The 22,029-nt window shown below is 52.2% G+C and overlaps 1 protein-coding gene across 6 annotated transcripts in view; it reads left to right on the top strand.

Annotated features, from left to right (window-relative positions):
- The window catches only part of MPRIP (myosin phosphatase Rho interacting protein), a 157,515-nt gene that overhangs the window by 92,162 nt on the left and 43,324 nt on the right, over positions 1-22,029 (top strand). For 3 of the 6 annotated variants that reach the window (XM_034647394.1, XM_034647395.1, XM_034647396.1), the window contains exons 1-3: positions 2,385-2,535; positions 8,241-8,451; positions 9,589-10,102. In XM_034647394.1, the coding sequence (XP_034503285.1) occupies positions 2,461-2,535; positions 8,241-8,451; positions 9,589-10,102 (800 nt within the window). In that variant the 5' untranslated portion in view covers positions 2,385-2,460. Of the gene's footprint in view, positions 1-2,384; positions 2,536-8,240; positions 8,452-9,588; positions 10,103-22,029 lie in introns of those variants that run through there. The other 3 variants (XM_034647397.1, XM_034647400.1, XM_034647398.1) reach the window with 3 other exon arrangements.

The raw sequence follows: 22,029 nt of genomic DNA, 5'->3' as shown, positions 1-22,029 counted from the left end.
AGGCGCATGCGTGGGAAGGACATTTCATTGCTGTCCCACGATTCTGCCGTTGTGTGAGCCGTATACGGATGGCTTCAGAGATGGGAGGGAGAGAGATGGCCCCTGTTTAGATCTGCGTGGGCTCTTTAAAAAGTCCCCAGAAACCAAAGATGGCAACAGGCTAAGTGCGTCTCCTGCCTCCCCGCTCTCTCTTCCAGAGGAGAGCACCGTGAGCAGCGACCGCATGGACTGTGGCCGCAAAGTCCGGGTGGAGAGCGGCTACTTCTCCCTGGAGAAGACCAAGCAAGACTTGAAGGCCGAGGAGCAGCAGCTGCCCCTGCCNCCCCCCTCGGTCTCACTCATCCTGGCTCCGCAGTCAGAGTTGGGGAACCCACTCTACCATGTCCTGGCACTCACTTCCACTACCGATCCTGTGGCCACATTCGCACCTTGCCTCTCTTCCCTGGGTGTATTTTACATGGTAACGCATCTGAATGATGTTACACACTTCCTGCTGGGCTTCCGCGAGAAATCCGAGTGCAGGGGACACATTCCATCATATGTCCCGGGCCAGCCCCAGCCCACCCTGCCTGTGCTCAGCCCCTGAGTCTCCAGCCCTCTTCAGGCGAGCACAGGAGCTCGCTGAGCTCCGTTCAGCAGTGCAACCGCGGCGCAGATCTCTTCCCTCGAGGCACTGTCCTGCAGGCTTGCTGATTTGCTTGCTCGTGTCACCAGGAACAGCAACTGGGCCAGTGTGCACGTGCCTGTCACACGCCCCATGCTCCTGGGGCCCTGGAGGACGAGGTGACCTTGTTAAGCAGTGTCTCCTCTCCTAAGTAAAGCTCTAAGAAGGGTCTTCTGCAGACACAGCTTGCTGCAGTGCCCCAAACAAATGTCAGCCCCCCTGGCAGGCTGGAAGGCGGGTCTTTTAACCCCACAAGCGTGTGAGTTCCTCAGCTTGCCTGGGTGAGGCCCTGACTGTCTGCTCCTCTGCTGCTGGCTTTGCAGATGCAGTCATACCTCTTTTCTTGCCTTGGGGCCAGCCGACAGAGGAGTGACCCCCAGGACCTGCGCCTCAGGGCTCTACGGTGCCCGCAGTCGTTCGTGCTCTCAGCAAGTACAGAATGACCTGCTCAGAGCTGAACTGGGCTCGTCCCACATGCTGTGATCCCCCACACCCAAGCCCACTTCCCCGCTGCCAGCTCTCACCAGCACAACCAGCCTACCCTGCTGAGGTCCTAGAAGGTCACTAACTGTGACTCACCTCCCTCCTGCCACCCCACATTAAAGCAGCACGTCTGAGTGCGGAGGACCTGAGCCCTTCTTCCTGACCCCGGCGTGAATGTCGGTGGTGGCCGCAGCCTCCATCCAGGGTGCTGGCATTGCCGGCTCTGCCTCACATTGCAGCCCAGCTGCCACCACTGGGCCCAGGGTGGCAGCAGGCCCAGCACAAACCCTCATGTTCTGGAAGAAGGGGACCAGAGTCTGCTGCTGAACCATCCCCTCTGGAGAGAGCACCCTTCAGCACCAGGCCCCTCCTGTCTTCCACTCCACCTGCCCCCTCATCCAGCCCACCCAGATGTTCATGAAGCTCCAGTGAGGCAAGCAGGGAGCATGTCATGGCCTCATCTACCACCTGGTTTCGGAGATGAGGAGACTGAAGCCCAGAGGGTCAGGGAGCCACCCAAGGTCGTGGTTAGGGGGTAGCAGAGCCAGATCTGTACCAAGCCTCCCGCCTTCAGCCGCTGCTCTTCCCACGCTCCCCTGATACCTTGCCTGCTCCTGGTCCAGAGCGGACCTTCCAACATGTGGGCCTTGGAGTGGGTCCCTGGGCAGCTCTGCTGGGCCTTCCCCAAAGCCAAGGTGCCCGTGCCCTCAGTGTGCCAGTGGGGCCCAGAGGTGAGGGAGTGGGTCTGGGAGGTCAGCTGCTCAGCCCCTGGAAGTGACCCGCCACAGAGAACTTTGGTGGCATAACTGCTGGTTTGCTGCCTCCAGAGCCCTAAATGATACCCAGTAGCAGCCCATCTGTGCATTAGCCAAATCTACTGTGGGAAGACGATTTTAAAGCCAAGTGTAAGCCCCGAAGACAGGGTCAGTGACGGAAACCATGATGTGCTCTGTACTCTGAGGCCTGTGGTCAGGCCTGCCACTCCACCAGACTGAAGCACTCTTCATGCCTGGGCCAGCCACAGGGCCCTCTCCACCTGCGCTATGGTCATTGTGGGGTCAGCATCTGGGCCTGGTCCCAGCACAGCCTGTGGTTGTCCTGGGCTGCACTGTTGGCACTTCCCCATCGGTGGGAGGCTCACATCTGGGTCATGATCCGCCCTGCTCAGCTGCCCTGAGGCCTGGCCACAGGGTGGGCGCCCCCAAGTGGGAAGCATTGGGCCTGGTGCCTAGACTACCCAACAAGGTTCCTAGTCCCTGAGCTCAGGGGTCTGATCTGGTGCTCCCTCCTCTTCTCTCCCCAGGTGGCTAGAGATGCTCATGGTCTATCCCAGGACCAATAAACAGAACCAGAAGAAGAAGCGGAAGGTGGAGCCTCCCACACCACAGGTAGGCAAAGTGAGAGCTCCCCAGGAGGTTAGAAGACTTCAGAACCCAGCCTAAAATTCGGGGTGAGAAGAATCCAGATGAGGCCGAGGTGGTCATCAGCCCTGCATGCTCTCTCCTTCCCTCTGATGGTCTGTGGGCTCTATGCTTCTCTCCACGCTACAGGGCAGGACCCTCCACAGGATAGGATGGCTTTGCTCATAGGCTCTGGGGCCGCACAGGGAGGTCTTCAGTGAGCTAGCCAGTGCCCAGCAGCGGTGTTATCGCACGTGTCCCCTCCCTGGTGGTCCTGCCCGCTGCTGAGAGCAAAGGGCTGCTTGCTGAACACTTGCATCCTCGTGCATTCACAGAGGGTCCCAGAGTGTCCTGGCTGAGTGAGGAGCTCTCGGGAGACCCTGTTCCCTCTCCGGGCTTTGGCCATAAATGGAAAAAACTAGCAAGACCTTAACTTTTGTGCCCCTGCCCTAACTCCCATTTGACCAGAGTGGCAGGTGGCTTGAATAGGTCCCACCAGGTCTAATCCTTCCCCAAAGGCCACTCTCCTCCTCGTCTGCAGGGACACAGGGCACCCAGAAGGGCTCTGCACCTCCCTCCTGTGCTCCTCACATTCCTGGGGCCCTCGTGGAGTGAATTAACCTTTCTGAGCCTCCGTAAACAGCTTTACAGAATGGGCCTTTTGGGATCTAGTCACAGGATTATTGTGGGCATGGAAGGAAGCACCGAGCTCTTGATGGGTGCTCAGCGAATGCTCCTCTCTGCTCCAAACTTCAGGGTTACCGAGTGCTTTGCTTTGCCTGATCGAACCTCACAGCAACCCCAAGAGTGAACCGGATGGGGATCGGGGTCCCTTGGGCATCTTGCAAGACCCAGAGTCTGGTGGGGAGCCAGCCCATGACAGAACCTTAGCTACCCCCTGGGCTCAGGAGTCCTTACTGGCTGCTGTCTGCTTCACCGAGTGGTAGAGGTTGGCCCGGGCAGGGCTGGGAGGTATGTGCTGGCCTGGGTACCGCCGCCACCACCACCAGCCCCTACCCCCTGCCCCCCGCCATGCGCTGTCCCTGATGGAGTGCAGCCCTGGGCCTGCTCTCAGCTGCTGGTCATTGTTTGACCAAGGAGCCTCAGGCCAGCATCCCCTGGAAGGTAGTATGCCTGGCCAGAAGTCAGCAAAGTGCAATCAGAGACCTTCCTGGAGACTGAAAGTGGGGCTTCCTGCTGGGGAACAGCAGATACACACACAAGTCCCCTAACACTGCCTAGTCTGAGAGAAAAATCCCAGGCCGAATAACAGCGTTAGGCCAGCTCTGTGTTTCTTCAGTGATGCCTTGGAAGCAGTGCTGGAGCAGAGCTCCTGCCTCCAAATCAGGCAACTGCATGTGCAGTAGACACATTCGGCCCAGACCAGGGCATTGGGTTGTGTCCCTCCTGCCCACCTGTCCCCTCCCTCCAGATACTGCTGGCCATGGCTGAGCTTCACTTCTTCAGTTGGTAGCGGGAGCCACGTGATCACAGGGTGGGGAGATCACCCACTTCTCTGAGGGTCTCTTAGAGCCCGGGTGTCCCTACCTGCTCTGCTTATTCCCTTTCTAAGCCCGGCAGAAGCCAGCCTGGCAGGACTCTCTTCCTTCTGCCCCTTGCTCCCAAGAACATCACATTTGATTTCACTGCTTTCTGGAAGCTGTGAACTTTCATCTGGGGCCCATCTCCCTGTGACTCCCATCTCATGAGGTCACGTTGGGGATGTCTGGGCAGGCCTCCCCTCCACAGCCAGATGCTCGAGGTGTTTTGGTGCCCCAGATGGAGCAGGGAAGGAAGCCTGCAGCCTTCAGGGCCCCTGTACAGGCAGGAACCCAAGATCCCATATCTGGCCTCTTTTCTCTGTGGCCTGAGAGAGTTTTCAATAAAACCAGTGGGAGTTGGGAAGTATTGCTGTGCAGTGCCCTGCCCTCTGGGAACTCAGGCAGGAGAGCCCACAAGGCCCCACTTGAACAAGGGTGTCTCAAGCAGTTGGGAGTTCCGGCCATGGAGAGTACACTCATGGAGTGGTTTTCTGAGACCATCAGAGAGAGACCCAAGCCAGGCCCTGAGGGAGGTTGAGGACTAGGCTGCAGGGAGAGCAGATAGCCTCTAATTTGGGGTCAGGGGTCCCAGCAGAGCCCAGGCAGCAAGGAGACAGGCTGGCCCTGGCCAGAGCCTCTGAGGCCTGAGAGGTGTGGGTTCCAGAGCTGCTGCTTAGCCCCTGTTCACTCCAAGAGGAAAGACTTTCTTGATACTGAGATGCCTAGAGAGAAGGAGTAATAATCCACTCTGGGTATGACTAGGATAGGAAGGATGGAGATCTTGCTACCCTCTCTCCAAATCCCAGATCTGGGACTCTGGCAAGGCCAGGGGCCGCATGTCTCCCCTACCAGGTGCGTGGGTTGGGAGGCTTGGTTCATTAGGTGGAGCTCTGGAATGCTGGTTCCTCCCATCTCCCTCTTGGCCCTTACTTCTCGGCCTTTCTTCAGAGACCTGTAAAACAACAGACCTCAGTGTGAGCAGAGGCCTGCCAGGAGGAATGTCCCTCCTGGTCCAGTATCCTGGCTCCTCTCGGGCCCACACGTGTGTTGTGAGTGGCTACCTCTTCTTGAGCGTCGTGTTTTCTACTTGGGTGCTTTCTGCTACACCCACTCCAGGCCATATCCATCCTCGTTGGGCCCCTCCTCAGTGTCTGCCGGGGAAGTAGAGAGGAAGGCTTTCTATAAAAACCCCTCTAGAGAGGGTGCTGGCTTAGCTGGCATGCGGCAGCTACAGAGCCTGCTTGGGCTGGGCCTGCCTTCCTGCCCTGTGTCCTCTTTCCTCCCTGCTTTGAAAACGCTTTCTGAGCAGCCAGATAAACAGCACAGACCTCATCACAGCATGGAAGCATTGCTCTCCCTGAGCAGTGCAGGTATCTCGACCATGCAGGGACTAGCACGTAGGAGACCTGGCACTTCTCCTCCTCCTCTTCCACGGGCACCCGTGGTCTGTGTTGTTTTGAACCCCAGCACCCTCCCCGCCGCAGTGGTGACCCTGTGGAGAGCAGAGGCAGGGCCGCGTGGCCCCAACGTGGCCTATGCCAAGTCTTACTCCCCACACGTCTGCTTTGGAGAAGAGAAGCAGCTTTACCCAGAGATCAGGCTTCCCTGTATCACCCCCCACCCCCTCTCCTGGAAGCCAGTGTGGCTTTGTTCCTGCTGCCAGACTGTGCCTCTGTCTCCACTCATGTGATAAGGCTTGGCATAGAGGTGGTAGAAGGCAGAGCCTCTGAAGGAGAGAAGGAGAACTGCCTGTGGACCTTGGCTGCCATTCAGGGCCCTCATTCTCTGGGACGAGTTCTCCAGAAGTGGGGAGCATGGAGACGGATCTGCGGGTGCAGCCAGCCTGGCACGAGGTTGGGAGGCCCAGGGCCAGAAGGTGGGTCTGCAGCCATGTGGTGCTGAGAGATGTATTAGTTTCCCAAGCTCCCTGTCATGGCCCCTTGGATCTCAGGCCCAGAATTTCCTCTGCCTCTTGGGGATCCCTGCCAGCCCACCCGCTCACTGTGGGAGTCACCCAAGCACCAGAGAGGGGTGTGCATATGCCGTGGGCACTTCACCCACAGCATGGGGCTGAGGGCTCTGGCAGCCAGGGCCGCTTCCCTCAGAAGCACAGCTACCTGCCTCTTCCTCTTGGGCCCTTTCTGGCAACCGCTACCTACCCTTGGTGCAGCCTGTCTTCCACAGAGGGGACGAATTCACCGAGGCCAGTCTTCACGTCACCCCACCCAGCTCTGCCCTGAGCCCACCAGAACATGCCCAGCGTCTGGCTTCTGGTCTTTGAACAGAAGACTCAGTTGTTGGAAGGGGCCATGGCGGCGGACCTGGAGTGACTTCTGCTTGAGGGAAGCATTGCTAGGACATGGATTGAGGGCAGTATGCTGACTGGAGGGATGGGTGGCCCTGGGGCCAGCTATCCTTAGGTCATTAGAGCCTGGCTCTGTTGGAACCCTCATGAAACTCTGAAACCATTGCCATTTTATTCCAAGAAGTCCACTTCTTGCAAGGTGGGTCGAGCTGTAGGGAATCTCCAGCTTGGGAGCCAGGTGTGTTGACGGCTCTGAGCACATGGGCAGTCGGGTGTGTCCTGGGTCTGTGGAAAGAGCCTTCCTGTCTTATGAGGCCTGGAATCTTTGTAAAGCTAAGGAAAGCTTTGGACCTGCTAAAATGCCTGTCTTTTCCCATGGGGATACCTGGTGCCGTGGCTTCTCAGTGGGTCCTTTAGGCTGCCCATCCAAAGCACTCCCCCAGCCCCCTGCAACTCCTGAGGGTGTCTGGTGGTGGAAGAGGCTTGAAGCCCCACTGTGGCCCTTACTGTCCATGTGAGCCTGGGTGTGCCATCCTCTCGGCCCAGGCAGCCTCCCCTGCAAGATGTGTTGGGGAGGACAATGAGGAACCAGAGCCCAGCATGTAGTCCATGCTCAGTGGCTCTCAGACAGTCTGCTGGTTAATAGTGGGTCTGTGTGCATGTACGCGGGGACACATAACCCTAACCCGTGTCCTCTGTAAGCCTTGCCAATGGCCCCAACTTAGAATTGGGCTAAGGTGGGCTTTTAAAAATGAGGTTTGGCCACCAGGATGGGAGTGGAAGGTGGTCATTTGTCTGCTATCCCCCATGTGTGAGAGAAGACAGTGAGGACATGTCTTACTTTGGAGAGGCTCCAAAGCCATGTTGCTGGCAGTGCCCTCAGCAGCCGGCACCCAGGACTTTGGGCCAGGCAGGAGGGTTGGACCCAGGCTGTGAGCTCATGCTGGGGGGCAACTAGGGGTCCCAGCCCTGCCCTTGTCTGGGCTCTAGGTTTGAGCTGTTGAGTTAAGGTTCTCCGCATGCTCTGGAAATGGGCTCCGTGTATCTGGCCAAGTACCTCCCGCAGGAATGCTTCTCCCACAGAGCGGCGCCAGTTCTGATCTGGGGAGAGATGGGACGGACACTGTTCCCTTCTGGGCTATAAGCTCCCATCTAGTTTGTGTGGGTCGGCAGCTGGGAGGGCAGAAGTGTAGATGGGATGTTTGGGTTGTATCTGATGACTCTTTTCTTCACATAGTGTCCCAGGTGTCCCATTTTTGCTTTCTAGGACCAAAAGGGGGAGGTTGGGGAGGCCCAGGCTGGCCCCAGCGTGGGTGCTGTATGAACACGTGCTTTGCACTTACCCAGCAGGCCATCTCAATGGTGTATTCCTTATTTACCCTGTCCCATCTTTCCTGACTCGTGTCCTAATTACCTACAAGTCTAGGAATGACAAACTCTGAGCCAGCCACTTGTCATCTCACCTTTAATGCCTGGTCCATTGCTCTGGGCTCTGTGGTTTTGTTGGCGGGGAGAACTTGCCTGTGTTTAGTATTGGAACTCCAACCAGAAACCCTACGTTTTTGTTCCATGTATTTCCCAAACCCAGCCTGTAGCCGGTGGGACCAGCGCTTTGCGAGAACTGACTGGGGCTGTAGAAGAGAAAAGGCCACAGTGCCAGCCAGATGGAGCTTTCACCCTGACCAAGATATCTCTGTTCTGAGCCTCCCCTTTCAGGGATTCCGGACCACTGACAGGTGTCATTGACCTTGGTGTCCCTTGTAGCCAGGCACCTAGGCAGCCAGGACCTGTGTACCAGCCCAAGTTGTGCGCTCCTGTGGCCGCACAGACACCGCTCTCTCCCCCAGGAACCAGGGCCGGCCAAGATGGCTGTCACCAGCAGCAGCAGCATTCCCAGTGCTGAGAAGGTCCCCACCACCAAGTCTACACTCTGGCAGGAAGAAATGAGGGCCAAGGACCAGCCCGATGGGAGCAACCTCAGTCCAGCTCAGAGTCCCAGCCAGAGCCAGCCATCTGCTGCCAGCACCCTGAGGGAACCTGGGCTGGAGAGCAAAGATGGTAAGTGGGAGCTTGTGTGCCCGCCTGTTGTGGTGGCCAGCCTCACAGCGCTGGAACAGGCCTCCATCCCAACACAGCTGGCACTGAGAACTCAGGGACTCTGAGCCCCGGGTCTCAGGTTCCTTCACCTTCTCTGTCTATCAGCTCTTGGCAGGGCCTGGCCTGGGTGGGGCTGGGATTCCTGGACTCCGGCCTTGGCCTTGCCCCTCTGGCTCTTAAGTCCAATCTGTAAAGGAGGAAGACAGCACCTGCTCTGTCAGCCCTGGTTGGGTGCTGTGAGAATCAGAAGGCTCTAGAATGAGGTCTGTGTACCAGGAGGCCTTTAGTTCTTGCCACCGTGGCTGCACTGTGTTCATGGCCTAGTTAACCCTGGAAGCCCAGTGTGTCCTGAGAGCAGCAGTGGTTAGGGCAGCCTCGTCCTTCTCCTCGCCGTCCCATCCTGTCCGGCCCCTGGGTGCTCGGGAGGCTTTGCTGTGCTCTCTCCACGTAGCACTTTGGAATTGCCTGAGCAGAAGCAGGGCAGCAGTCTCCGCTTCCCTGCTCTGGGCCCCGGAGGGCTCTGTATGATATAGGCTGGCTTTTCCCATTTGCATTTTGTCCAGCTCATTAAAGACAAGTGGACAGTTGGGACTGACCCAGTTCATTCAGGCCAAAATGCATTTTGCAGCAGCTGGGGGTGAAGGTGCCTCAGTCCTTCGTGGCTAGTCCCCATGCACTCCTCTCATTCCCACAGAAGTTCTCTGCCTATTCCCTCCTAAAATGCACTAATAGGCTGAATGGCCAGTTAGCCCTTGATTTCCTCCTTGATCTTTGGTAAGAAGTGGTCGTTGGTGGGACATCTCCCCTGGGCAGGGGATCCTGCTTTCCCGAACTGTTCCCCAGACTAGAAGCTCAGGGACCCCTGACAGTGTAGCAGATGCAGCCAGCTTAGAGAGGAATGAGGCGCATGCGTGGGAAGGACATTTCATTGCTGTCCCACGATTCTGCCGTTGTGTGAGCCGTATACGGATGGCTTCAGAGATGGGAGGGAGAGAGATGGCCCCTGTTTAGATCTGCGTGGGCTCTTTAAAAAGTCCCCAGAAACCAAAGATGGCAACAGGCTAAGTGCGTCTCCTGCCTCCCCGCTCTCTCTTCCAGAGGAGAGCACCGTGAGCAGCGACCGCATGGACTGTGGCCGCAAAGTCCGGGTGGAGAGCGGCTACTTCTCCCTGGAGAAGACCAAGCAAGACTTGAAGGCCGAGGAGCAGCAGCTGCCCCTGCCGCTCTCCCCTCCCAGCCCCAGCACCCCCAACAACAGGTATAGTGGCCCCGGACCACCCTCGCAGGAGCTTGCTCATCCCCTTCCTTCCCCAGGTTCTCGAACCCCCAGCCGAATGGTCTGCAGCAGCTCCCTTGGCTCCCTCGACGTGGCCAGCCGGCCCCCCGCCCACATGGACTCCGGCAGCGCTGGGGGGCGGGGAGCAGAGAGACTGGGGCGCACCTTTGCCTTTAAAGCCAGCAGGCAGTATGCCGCCCTGGCCGACGTCCCTAAGGCCGTCAGGATCAGCCACCGAGAAGACTTCCAGGTGGAGAGAAGGCAGCTGGAGCGTAGGACTCGGGCCCGGAGCCCTGGCAGGGAAGAGGTGGCCCGTCTGTTTGGCAACGAGAGGAGGTAAGGAGGGGGTTATAGGGCCACACGTGCCACAGACACACTCCCCCACCTTTACACAGTCTCTTGCACACAGTCATATTCTCCCTTACACGTACACACTCACACTCTCCTGTATTCTTGTCCTGCTTTTTACACTTCTCACACACACACACTTTGGCATATGTATTTCCACGTTCCCTAAGCCTTCCTTGGGGGAGTGTACTTGTCCTCCCTTTCTGTTCAGAGCATGTGGGAAAGCTTTCTCTGTTGACCTTGGACTTTGATCACGGAACTCTCAGCCCCCAGTAGCCAGAAACAAAGCATCTCTGGGCATCCAGACACCTAGGCCAGAGGCCAGCTGCTTCCTGTGAGTGCCTCCTGGCACTGAGACCTTAAGGGCCCCCGGCGTGTTCTCAGCCACCTGGGCCTTGTGTAGCTGGATCTTTTCCTTCCTGGCCCATCTCTGTCCTCTGAGATGACCATGGAGGCAGGAAGAGCCTGGAGAAGCAGATGGTGGAAGAAACTGCCCCTGCCCTTCTGGTCTTAGGCATGGGTGAAGGCATGGAAGGCGGTGGGGTGGGCAGCACAGGGCAGCCGAGGCAGCCTGTGATGTCCCCGGGCACCCTGGAGCATGACTGCATCCAGGCTTGGCCGAAATGTGAAATGGGGAGGCTGGCAGAACCACAGCTTCCTAGAGAGACACAGGATATAGACATGGGAGCTAGGACGGGGACTGGGACAGAGACATGGAACTCATTTGTGGTCAGAAGAGAGAAGGCTTCTGTGCTTCCCGGAGAGCTGGGGAGAGAGCTTGATTCCGTCTCTGAGGCCCTGGCCTGGACCAGAGCACTCGAGTGCCCCCTTCCCACAGAAGCGTCCGTCCCTGAGTCTGTAAATGGAGCCTTTGCTATGACAACAGGGTTCTCACCCAGGTCCAGGGGTGAACTGCTGAAGGTCCATGAACCCCTCTAAATGATGCGAGAGTCCATGTATACATCATTTTCATTAGGTTCCCAAAGAAGTTCACTTTTTGGAAAGAAAAGATTGAGACCGAAATTCCAAAAGCATTCCCAGAGTATCGTCTCCACCCTACCAAAGCCTGAGTAAAGCTCAGAGTTGGGGCATGCTGTGGGGACAGGGCAGGGTGGTGACGGGCTTCCCCCCTCGAGGGTCCAGTCCCAAGCAGGGTGCCTCTTCTTAATACACCACTTCTCTCCCAAAAACCCAGGTGGATAAGACCTGTGCACCTGTGGGTCCACCTCCAGAATAAGGAGGAGATGCCCAGAGTTGTTGGTCTTAAAAAGAGAAGGAAACAGATGTGCCTGATTCCTAGGCAGAGGGAGAGGGAAGCTGACCTATTTCCTAGGAGGTGACCTCCAAGCACTCAGCTGTCGTCTTGTTCAGTTAGTAACCCTGAGAGGTCCTGTGTCCCTTCCCAATGTGTGGGTACAGAGATGGGGCCTCAGAAGCGGGGATACTCGAGGCAACAGCCTGGTGCAGGCAGAGCCAGGACGTACCTCCCTGCAGGGCCTTTAGCTGGGAAGACCCCACTCCCATGACATGACCCAGGAGGGGCCCAGGCTGTCCTTAAAGCAGCTAAGTAAATAATATAAGTGGAGGGGCTTGCCGGAGACTTAGAAGGCCTGTGGGCCAGGGCAGGGGAGGCTTCAGACTGGCTGACGGGCAGGCCATGGGTCCTGGAGGCTCCTGAGTGGGCAGCTGTGCCCTGGTGTCGTGGCAGACCAAAGAATTAACATTAAGCACACCTGCTTGGCTTCGAACTTGTTCTTGTCTAGTAGCCTGGGGTAGATGGCATCTCCAGGGCTTTACTTTCTGCATGCTCCTCACCACCATGGAGGTGGGTTTTCACCCTGGGAGCCCACCAGCTCTGCACCCTAACATTGTAATGTCACTTTCTTACCCTAATGACATCTGACCGGCTGCTGTCACTTTGCGAGGCCTGCGCTCTGATCCCAAGTAGCCCACCCAGTGCTTGATTGGATTCCTGGGTCCTGGTTGAATAGAGCAGAACCCCATATTGGCAGGACGTCTGCCACAGCTATCCAGAGTGGCAGCTGAGCCAGGCGTGCCCAGGAGCCGGGCTGGGGGGACAGTGAGGACTGGTTTCCTGACAAGCCGTGGGCACCAAAGAAGTCTTTATGGGCTGATCCACTCTGCCCTTCACGTTTGCTTTGGAGCTTTTAGAATGTTTCTTGGATGGTGAGTCACTGCTGAACCAGCCTGGGGAGGCCATGGCCCTCGTTGAGTTCTTGGCGACCGACACCAGGACCGGCTCTTGTGCGGTCCTCACATCCCCTCGGCTGGGCACCTGCGGAGGTGAGGCGGAGCGGAGGCGCAGGTGCCTCCTTTCTGGGCCGTCAGCCAGCCCGGGGAGACCTTGGCGGCCACCCCTGTGGTACCTCAAGGGGGCCAGTATACAAACTGTTCACTCACTTTGCAAAATAAGCCATGGCTGACCTGCCCAGAAGCCCCCTCTGTGGAGAAGCTGCATTAAGTGCCACTTTTCCTTCCTCGTTTGGCTCTTCTCTTGGCAGTCCTGGCAGGCCTGCAGCATGCGAGTCACAGGGGATGCGGTGGGGCACTGTTTCACACGGCCTTCCTGCGGCTTTCTCGGCCCCAGGGTCAGTTGGAGGGGCTCTCATCCTGCAAGTGATGGTACCTAGGTCTGTGCGTGGACCTGGCACCTTACCCAAACCCCTCTAGGATGGTGGGGCACGCGGNTCCACGTTCCCTAAGCCTTCCTTGGGGGAGTGTACTTGTCCTCCCTTTCTGTTCAGAGCATGTGGGAAAGCTTTCTCTGTTGACCTTGGACTTTGATCACGGAACTCTCAGCCCCCAGTAGCCAGAAACAAAGCATCTCTGGGCATCCAGACACCTAGGCCAGAGGCCAGCTGCTTCCTGTGAGTGCCTCCTGGCACTGAGACCTTAAGGGCCCCCGGCGTGTTCTCAGCCACCTGGGCCTTGTGTAGCTGGATCTTTTCCTTCCTGGCCCATCTCTGTCCTCTGAGATGACCATGGAGGCAGGAAGAGCCTGGAGAAGCAGATGGTGGAAGAAACTGCCCCTGCCCTTCTGGTCTTAGGCATGGGTGAAGGCATGGAAGGCGGTGGGGTGGGCAGCACAGGGCAGCCGAGGCAGCCTGTGATGTCCCCGGGCACCCTGGAGCATGACTGCATCCAGGCTTGGCCGAAATGTGAAATGGGGAGGCTGGCAGAACCACAGCTTCCTAGAGAGACACAGGATATAGACATGGGAGCTAGGACGGGGACTGGGACAGAGACATGGAACTCATTTGTGGTCAGAAGAGAGGAGGCTTCTGTGCTTCCCGGAGAGCTGGGGAGAGAGCTTGATTCCGTCTCTGAGGCCCTGGCCTGGACCAGAGCACTCAAGTGCCCCCTTCCCACAGAAGCGTCCGTCCCTGAGTCTGTAAATGGAGCCTTTGCTATGACAACAGGGTTCTCACCCAGGTCCAGGGGTGAACTGCTGAAGGTCCATGAACCCCTCTAAATGATGCGAGAGTCCATGTATACATCATTTTCATTAGGTTCCCAAAGAAGTTCACTTTTTGGAAAGAAAAGATTGAGACCGAAATTCCAAAAGCATTCCCAGAGTATCGTCTCCACCCTACCAAAGCCTGAGTAAAGCTCAGAGTTGGGGCATGCTGTGGGGACAGGGCAGGGTGGTGACGGGCTTCCCCCCTCGAGGGGCCAGTCCCAAGCAGGGTGCCTCTTCTTAATACACCACTTCTCTCCCAAAAACCCAGGTGGATAAGACCTGTGCACCTGTGGGTCCACCTCCAGAATAAGGAGGAGATGCCCAGAGTTGTTGGTCTTAAAAAGAGAAGGAAACAGATGTGCCTGATTCCTAGGCAGAGGGAGAGGGAAGCTGACCTATTTCCTAGGAGGTGACCTCCAAGCACTCAGCTGTCGTCTTGTTCAGTTAGTAACCCTGAGAGGTCCTGTGTCCCTTCCCAGTGTGTGGGTACAGAGATGGGGCCTCAGAAGCGGGGATACTCGAGGCAACAGCCTGGTGCAGGCAGAGCCAGGACGTACCTCCCTGCAGGGCCTTTAGCTGGGAAGACCCCACTCCCATGACATGACCCAGGAGGGGCCCAGGCTGTCCTTAAAGCAGCTAAGTAAATAATATAAGTGGAGGGGCTTGCCGGCGACTTAGAAGGCCTGTGGGCCAGGGCAGGGGAGGCTTCAGACTGGCTGACGGGCAGGCCATGGGTCCTGGAGGCTCCTGAGTGGGCAGCTGTGCCCTGGTGTCGTGGCAGACCAAAGAATTAACATTAAGCACACCTGCTTGGCTTCGAACTTGTTCTTGTCTAGTAGCCTGGGGTAGATGGCATCTCCAGGGCTTTACTTTCTGCATGCTCCTCACCACCATGGAGGTGGGTTTTCACCCTGGGAGCCCACCAGCTCTGCACCCTAACATTGTAATGTCACTTTCTTACCCTAATGACATCTGACCGGCTGCTGTCACTTTGCGAGGCCTGCGCTCTGATCCCAAGTAGCCCACCCAGTGCTTGATTGGATTCCTGGGTCCTGGTTGAATAGAGCAGAACCCCATATTGGCAGGACGTCTGCCACAGCTATCCAGAGTGGCAGCTGAGCCAGGCGTGCCCAGGAGCCGGGCTGGGGGGACAGTGAGGACTGGTTTCCTGACAAGCCGTGGGCACCAAAGAAGTCTTTATGGGCTGATCCACTCTGCCCTTCACGTTTGCTTTGGAGCTTTTAGAATGTTTCTTGGATGGTGAGTCACTGCTGAACCAGCCTGGGGAGGCCATGGCCCTCGTTGAGTTCTTGGCGACCGACACCAGGACCGGCTCTTGTGCGGTCCTCACATCCCCTCGGCCGGGCACCTGCGGAGGTGAGGCGGAGCGGAGGCGCAGGTGCCTCCTTTCTGGGCCGTCAGCCAGCCCGGGGAGACCTTGGCGGCCACCCCTGTGGTACCTCAAGGGGGCCAGTATACAAACTGTTCACTCACTTTGCAAAATAAGCCATGGCTGACCTGCCCAGAAGCCCCCTCTGTGGAGAAGCTGCATTAAGTGCCACTTTTCCTTCCTCGTTTGGCTCTTCTCTTGGCAGTCCTGGCAGGCCTGCAGCATGCGAGTCACAGGGGATGCGGTGGGGCACTGTTTCACACGGCCTTCCTGCGGCTTTCTCGGCCCCAGGGTCAGTTGGAGGGGCTCTCATCCTGCAAGTGATGGTACCTAGGTCTGTGCGTGGACCTGGCACCTTACCCAAACCCCTCTAGGATGGTGGGGCACGCGGCGTCATCCACACGACCAGGCCCTGTGGTTCCCAGGAACTCCTGCTGCTGCCTGAGCTTCCCGGCTCATCACCTCGCACACTCTCTGCTGCATCCCTGCCCCCCCCCCCGCCTCTGCCCTCCCCCGTCGCCGCAGGCATTTTGCGCTCTGGCCGGCTGGCTTGGGAACAAGCTCTCTTCCTGGAGGTTCCTCAGCTTAGGGCACCAGCGCTCTGTGCAAGCTTTGTGTGCAAGCACAGAGAGGAGCAGAGGGCCCAGGTGCCCCGAGAGTTCGACCCTTGGTCTTCAGCCTTCTTTGATGGTGAAGAAACCCTAAGAGAGCCAGTTTTACTGGTAACCCTTCCTAAGTAAAAGCTGGTCTCTTGGCAGGGTCTCAGGGTTTGAGGCCATTTCCTTTTTCTCCTTATAGAGTCAGATATTAGTCTTCAGTTAGATTTTAATCTTTTGGGCTCAGAGGCCCTTCACTTGCTTCCCCTTGACTCTCTGCCACTAGCAGAATGCAAGCAAAACCCTTCCTGTGAGGTGACCTTGGGTGCTTGCCTGGATGTCCCTGGGAGGACAGGCCTCTGGTTTGGTGACATGTTAATGTTATTTAAAAAAAAAAAAATTCAACTGAGTGAATTCTAAAGACCTTATTGGCTTTATTCAACAATTCATGAATCAGGCGGCATCTCATCCATCAAACAGAAAGGAGCTCTGAAGAGCTGTACAGAACGAAGGACTTTTATAGACAGGAGAGGGCAGAACAAGGAAGTTAACAGTAGCAAAGAGCGCATTGTTTCTGGCAAGGTCACCTTCCTTTGAGGGACAACAGAGGGTCTGTCAGGTAGATTACCCCACCGGTGCTAAGTAGGTAATTCCAAATTGACTAGTTTAAGATTCCACTCCTGGGAGACGTGGGAACTGTGTTAGGTATTAACCACCATTTGGGGGCTTGGACTTATTAGCACAGTTGACTCTATTGAGGGCCTTTTGTCTTTTTTTTTTTTCTTCTTTTTTTAAGCATTTCCCCCCACCCTACCCCCTTTTTTAAAGTTTATTTATTTATCTATTTATTTAAGTATGAGGCTCAAACTCATGACCCCGAGATCAGGAGTGGCACGTTCCTCTGACTGAGCCAGTAGGCACCCCACAAATTCCCCCCTTTTGTTCAGACTCTCAGCTTAACTGAGTGGTGTGATCAAAATTTAAGACCTTAACACCACTCCCAGCNTCCCCCTGCTTGTGTTCCCTCTCTCACTGGCTGTCTCTATCTCTGTCGAATAAATAAATAAAATCTTTAAAAAAAAAAATATTTAAGACCTTAACACCACTCCCAGCTACTGCTCAAATTCTTGTAGTGTTTTGCTCTGTGGTATTTATAGGTCATGACTTTTTTTTTTGCTGAATCTCTGTGGTACTCATAGGTCACAACTTCAGGTTCCCATTTTTTTAAGTCAGTTATTCTCTTCATTCCTTTCTTTTGTTGCAGCCTTAAGGAGATCATTTGCTTCGTGGTTACTGGCTGCAAACGTGTTTAAGAGAATATAGTGCATGAGGGAGACTACTATGGTTATTTTAAGCAGGATAGTTCCCAATGTCTGGAGTGTGTTTTGGATCCATGGTCCCCAAGACCCAAACCAATCAAAATCAAATAACTCAGAGAAAGACCTCCACTGAAGGAGTCACTTTATTTAAGTGAAGTGGCTTTTTCAGTGATTTTTATGTAGCTGAGTTTCAGCTTTCCCAGAAGTATTAATCTAGGTGCGGTAAGTGGCATTGACCACAGCACAGACATTTTCTTGTTTAGCTGCAGGGTAATCAGGGGATCTCCTATTATGAAGAACAACTTTGGCCTTGCAGAGATGGGGACTGCTGGTGAGATCTTTTTATAATTGGGGGCAGATTTGATTTAGGGAATAACGAGAACATGGGAATACAAATGTACTATGATTTGCTTAGGAATTTGTGTTCAGTTGGGCGGTACAGTTATAATGGTAGAAAGGTGAAAACAAGGCATGGGATGTTCTGGCTGTAAAAGTCAGACTGTTTAAGTGACTCCTAAGTTCAGGGGGTCAATTGGGAATAGAAGAGAAATTGGTCACAGGGAGGACCAGGGGACCTCTAGTATCATGGACAGGTAAAGAGCTCTTTTTATGATAAACCCAGCAATCTGAAAGATTGTCCCACCCCCTGCCCTCCCTTAGTAATGGCCTGAGAGACATGGGTGATGGCTTTCTTTCCAGGCCAGTGCCAGAGTAAAGAAAAGGGATAAGGAAAGAATTTCATTTCATGTTTAAGGAATGAAGGCTTGATCCAGCATCTTGGGTGGAAGCTGTCCACTTTGATGTCAGCTACTTCCTAGTCAATATGATTTTGAAGTCTCTAGACGCTATGTAGTTCCTAGAGTCTGAAGGGGCCCTTTTCAATTGGGAGATGTGGACCCAAGGTTCAAGTCCCTGAAGTTTGGTTGCCATCTGGGGAGTGAGGAGGACCTGGAATAGCCCTTGAGGGCAGTCTTTGTTCTTAGTGATTCCAGATCAGAAGGATTGCAGAAGATAGGAAATGTTAGTTTGGTGAGTCATAGCCAGGTATTTGCAAAAACTAGAGTTCAAGAGCCAGCCAGTCCAGGGTATTTATATACAGGTATGGAGCAAAACCTCAAAGACAGTTACAGCCTAGAATCTAGTATCTACAAAGATGCAAACACAGTTTTTCTCTCTACAGTTATACCCTTTTTTAAAAAAAAAAGATAGCCACAGTAAAATTACTTTGTTTGCATTAAACTTAGCCTGATTTTGTAAGTGCAGCAAGAGTAGTGATTGACCACATAAGCCCTTTTTAAGACTGCTTTGATGGAACTTCGCATAAGGAATCTCAGATTGAATTCTCTGAGGCCAGGAAGCCAAGCCAAGGACTCGCCATTAGATTTTACCTGCAGTAGCTGTAGTTTGGGTGAATTTCTCTCTTCTCAAAGTTTCCCCCAAATATTCTGAGGGTCATAGGCCTGCCAGGAAGTGACCTTCCTTACTCACCTGGAAGGCTGCCAGGAACCCTGTGAGCAAGGTACCAGCCCAATTTTTCTAAGCAGTTCCTCAAAGTTATTTGGTCCTGTCTGAGTCTATGTATATCTCTAAAATAGGACATTCCAGTCAAAGCCTTGGTAATACAGCCAGCGTTTCCAATTATGTCCTGTTATAAGGAGAACAGATTTTTATTAAACTTATACAAAACCAAATATATTGCCATGAAAAGAATACTCAAGAGTTTACAAATTCTGGAGGGATCAGGTAGGAAGAAAAAGTAAATGTTTCATCTTTGTTTACAAAGGTATGCCCTACCACGTCATAGATCACTTAAGTGAAAATGTTTCCCTAAATCTACAAAAGCAAAACACTAAGGAACTAGCACCGTTGCACACAAAAAGTCATGTAGAATTATAATCATCCTCAGTTCATTCAGTCCTATGTAATTAATACTTGTTCTGCTTGAATCCGATTTTTCCGTTAGTTCTAGATATTCTTCCCCAGTTCAGTTTTATGGTCTTGGAAGTTGTTAGAAATCGTTACTCGTTGATGCACCTGGGTGGTTCAGTTGGTTGAGCGTCTGACTCTTGATTTTGGCTCAGATCATGATCTCAGGGTGGTGAGATCAAGCCCCGTGTCGGGCTCCATGCTGGATGTGGAGCCTGCTTAAGATTCTCTCTCTTCCTCTGCCCCTCCCCCCTTCTCTCTCTCCCTCTCTAAAAAAAAAGGAAAGGAAGAAATCTGTACTTGTCAAAGTCCTTTCCACGAACACTTCTGTAAAAGCGTCAGAGTAAATACAACTCCCTGTAAGTGACAGAAGGCTTTAAAATGCCCGTAGTTAAAGATCAGATGAGAGTTCACTGTAATGGACGTTTGGTTATTTTTTTGATATTCAACATTTTAAGATAACAGCTGGAATTATGACTGATAATATTGCATCAGGACATATTAGAGCCTAAGAAGGTTTAGTGCCACTTATTTGACAATGCTGCCCGTGTAATGTAACATAACAAATAAGCCTAATTAGTGAACATCTCTCTTTTAAAAGGAGAGAGGACAGGGGCGCCTGGGTGGCACAGCGGTTAAGCATCTGCCTTCGGCTCAGGGCGTAATCCCGGCATTATGGGATCGAGCCCCACATCAGGCTCCTCTGCTATGAGCCTGCTTCCTCCCCCACTCTCCCTGCTTGTGTTCCCTCTCTCGCTGGCTGTCTCTATCTCTGTCAAATAAATAAATAAAATCTTTAAAAAAAAAAAAAAGGGAGAGAGGACAAATCTTTTAGGATTTTCAAGGATCCTCTGAAAGATCCCAAAGTTACTTCTAGGTCAAGAAGACTTGATTTAGAATTACATTTTGGGGCAGCTTATCAAGATATTGAAAGGTGTTAAGACCTTTGGTCACATAGGATCTTAGGTCACTACGAAACAATACTCAGTTATCATTTAGCCAGCATGACATTTATAGACTTTATAGGCATATACGGAAAGTTACATGATTGTAAAAAAACAAAAACAAAACAAAAAAACCCCTAAGTTCGTTTAATAGAGGAGACTCAGTTGCCTTCAGTAATCAAAGACCTGATAAAGACTACATGAAACACAGGAAATTATTTTGATAAGACACAAAATCTTTGTTTTCTCAGCAGGTTACTTAAAAAGTAAAGAAAACCTTTCACAGTCTCTTATCAATAGCAGACCAAGAAAATTTTGTCCTTTTAACAGAGAAAACCAAATAATGATACCGTACCACCTTACTTTTGATATTAAAATTCATTTTTTTTAACTCAAGTTCGTTTTAATATTAGCCTGACCAGGCATAAACTTCTTTTCCCAAGATTCTTTCTTCACAAACCTTCTCCAGTTTTCTTTTTTACATTCTGATTTTGTCCAGTTTATTCTCTTTTCCATTCTGCAATAACTAGTCTCACCGTAGGGCAAAATTACTTTCTTTTCCCTCAGCAAAAATGGGTCTCCGTTCCTCCTATCTTCTCTTAACCAAAAACATACATCCTGCATATATTAGAATTTCTAACCCTTAAAAACCTTAATTTCTTGTGAAAATAAAGTAGTAAACAATTGTGAACTGTCTTATGTTAGCATTCTGTGGCTTGGCAAATTTATGAGTACATCTTGTATCTTCTGGAAACGTGCTTTCTCATAATAGGTTTTTCAGTGTAGCACAAAGCATGTTTACTAATAGACCCAAGTATCTTTAGCTTCTTTATGTAATGAAAAGCAAAAAAGTAGGTAAACCTGTGTTCAGTAATTAATGTTTCAGTATTTTATTTGGAAATGATCTGGATATTCAGTGACTTTGTCATTTAATTTAATTTAGTAAAACCCATAAGATATTTTTACCAAAAAAGATTTGGGGAACCATTTAAGTAGACATACGAAAAATATAATTATTGATGAGAAGTTTACCTACAAATGCATATCTCACTTACATATATCTAATTCATAGATCAGTTGTGTTTCGACTACCCATGAAAGCTTCGCGAAACATTTGGACAAAGTCAGCCATCATCCTACATTATTTTTCCTGTTGACAAAGTTTATAACAGACACACCATGAGCTCATTTGACTAGTAAAACCCAGATAGAATAAAAGTTGTAGGTACATACTATAGTTAATGTGGATAACTCTGAAGACGTGCCTGTTTTAACTAAACTGTAACAGATCAGCATTAATACTGAATATTTTCCTAGATTACATGAACCTGAAAGCATTGGGTTACTTTCTATTACAATTTTTAGAATGTTATTGTATATATTCAGATGTGTATATATATACATGTAATTCATGTAAGCACTTAATTTTCTTGAAGCCAATTAAATAGAGCTCTTTTACAAATTAATTTTGGCAATACCATCCATAGGTAGAAAATACACACACACACACACCCCTTACAGCTTCCATTCTAAAATTTTGGCCCTGCACAGATACAATAACACAAACTGTACTAGTTCTAAGTTGGGTCCATATTGTGTTTCTGGCAGATGAAATAAGTTTACCTGGTCAGATGGCTAAAGCTTTTTAATGATTTTGTGGAGAAGACACTTAAGATTTTTCATGTACCCTTGTTCCAAATAACCTTTCCCTCTTTAGTTTTTCTGATGAAATTCCCTCCCTGAAGTTTGTATTTCAAAGAGATGGCCTAGATAAGAGGTCCCAGAGAAGACCAGGTAGACCATTGACATCACAGAGGCACAGGGAAAGAATGTAAATGCTTCCAAGAAGGGCTTTTGTTTCCTAAGGCCAAAATTTTCACAGTACTTAGATGCCTTTAGGGATCTTTAGGTGTGGTTTTGGTACTGGTAAACAAAGAGATGGACTTCAGATTGTTTCTGCAGCCGAATTTCTGGTTTTGTGAAGATTTATAAGATGTAGACAGTTGCTTTAATTCCTCAAAGAATTGGGTTGCATCTTAAATGATATCATAAGTTGATCCACCTTTCCAACTACATTATCCTCAGTTTGCTTCTTTATATCATGGAGGAGCTTTCCAACTGTGATGGAAATCAAAAGATTTCTGTGTTCTGGATTTGGAAATGTTTGTGGAATGTTGTAATAAATCCTTTCACAGAGACTTCAGATGCTCTTTCGTCTGGGTACATCATTTCATTGCAGCTTAGGAAAGAAGGCCTAAG

Source organism: Ailuropoda melanoleuca, chromosome 17 (genome assembly GCF_002007445.2).
Source record: "Ailuropoda melanoleuca isolate Jingjing chromosome 17, ASM200744v2, whole genome shotgun sequence".
Lineage (NCBI taxonomy): Eukaryota > Metazoa > Chordata > Mammalia > Carnivora > Ursidae > Ailuropoda > Ailuropoda melanoleuca.
This window is presented reverse-complemented; position numbering and strand designations above follow the sequence as displayed.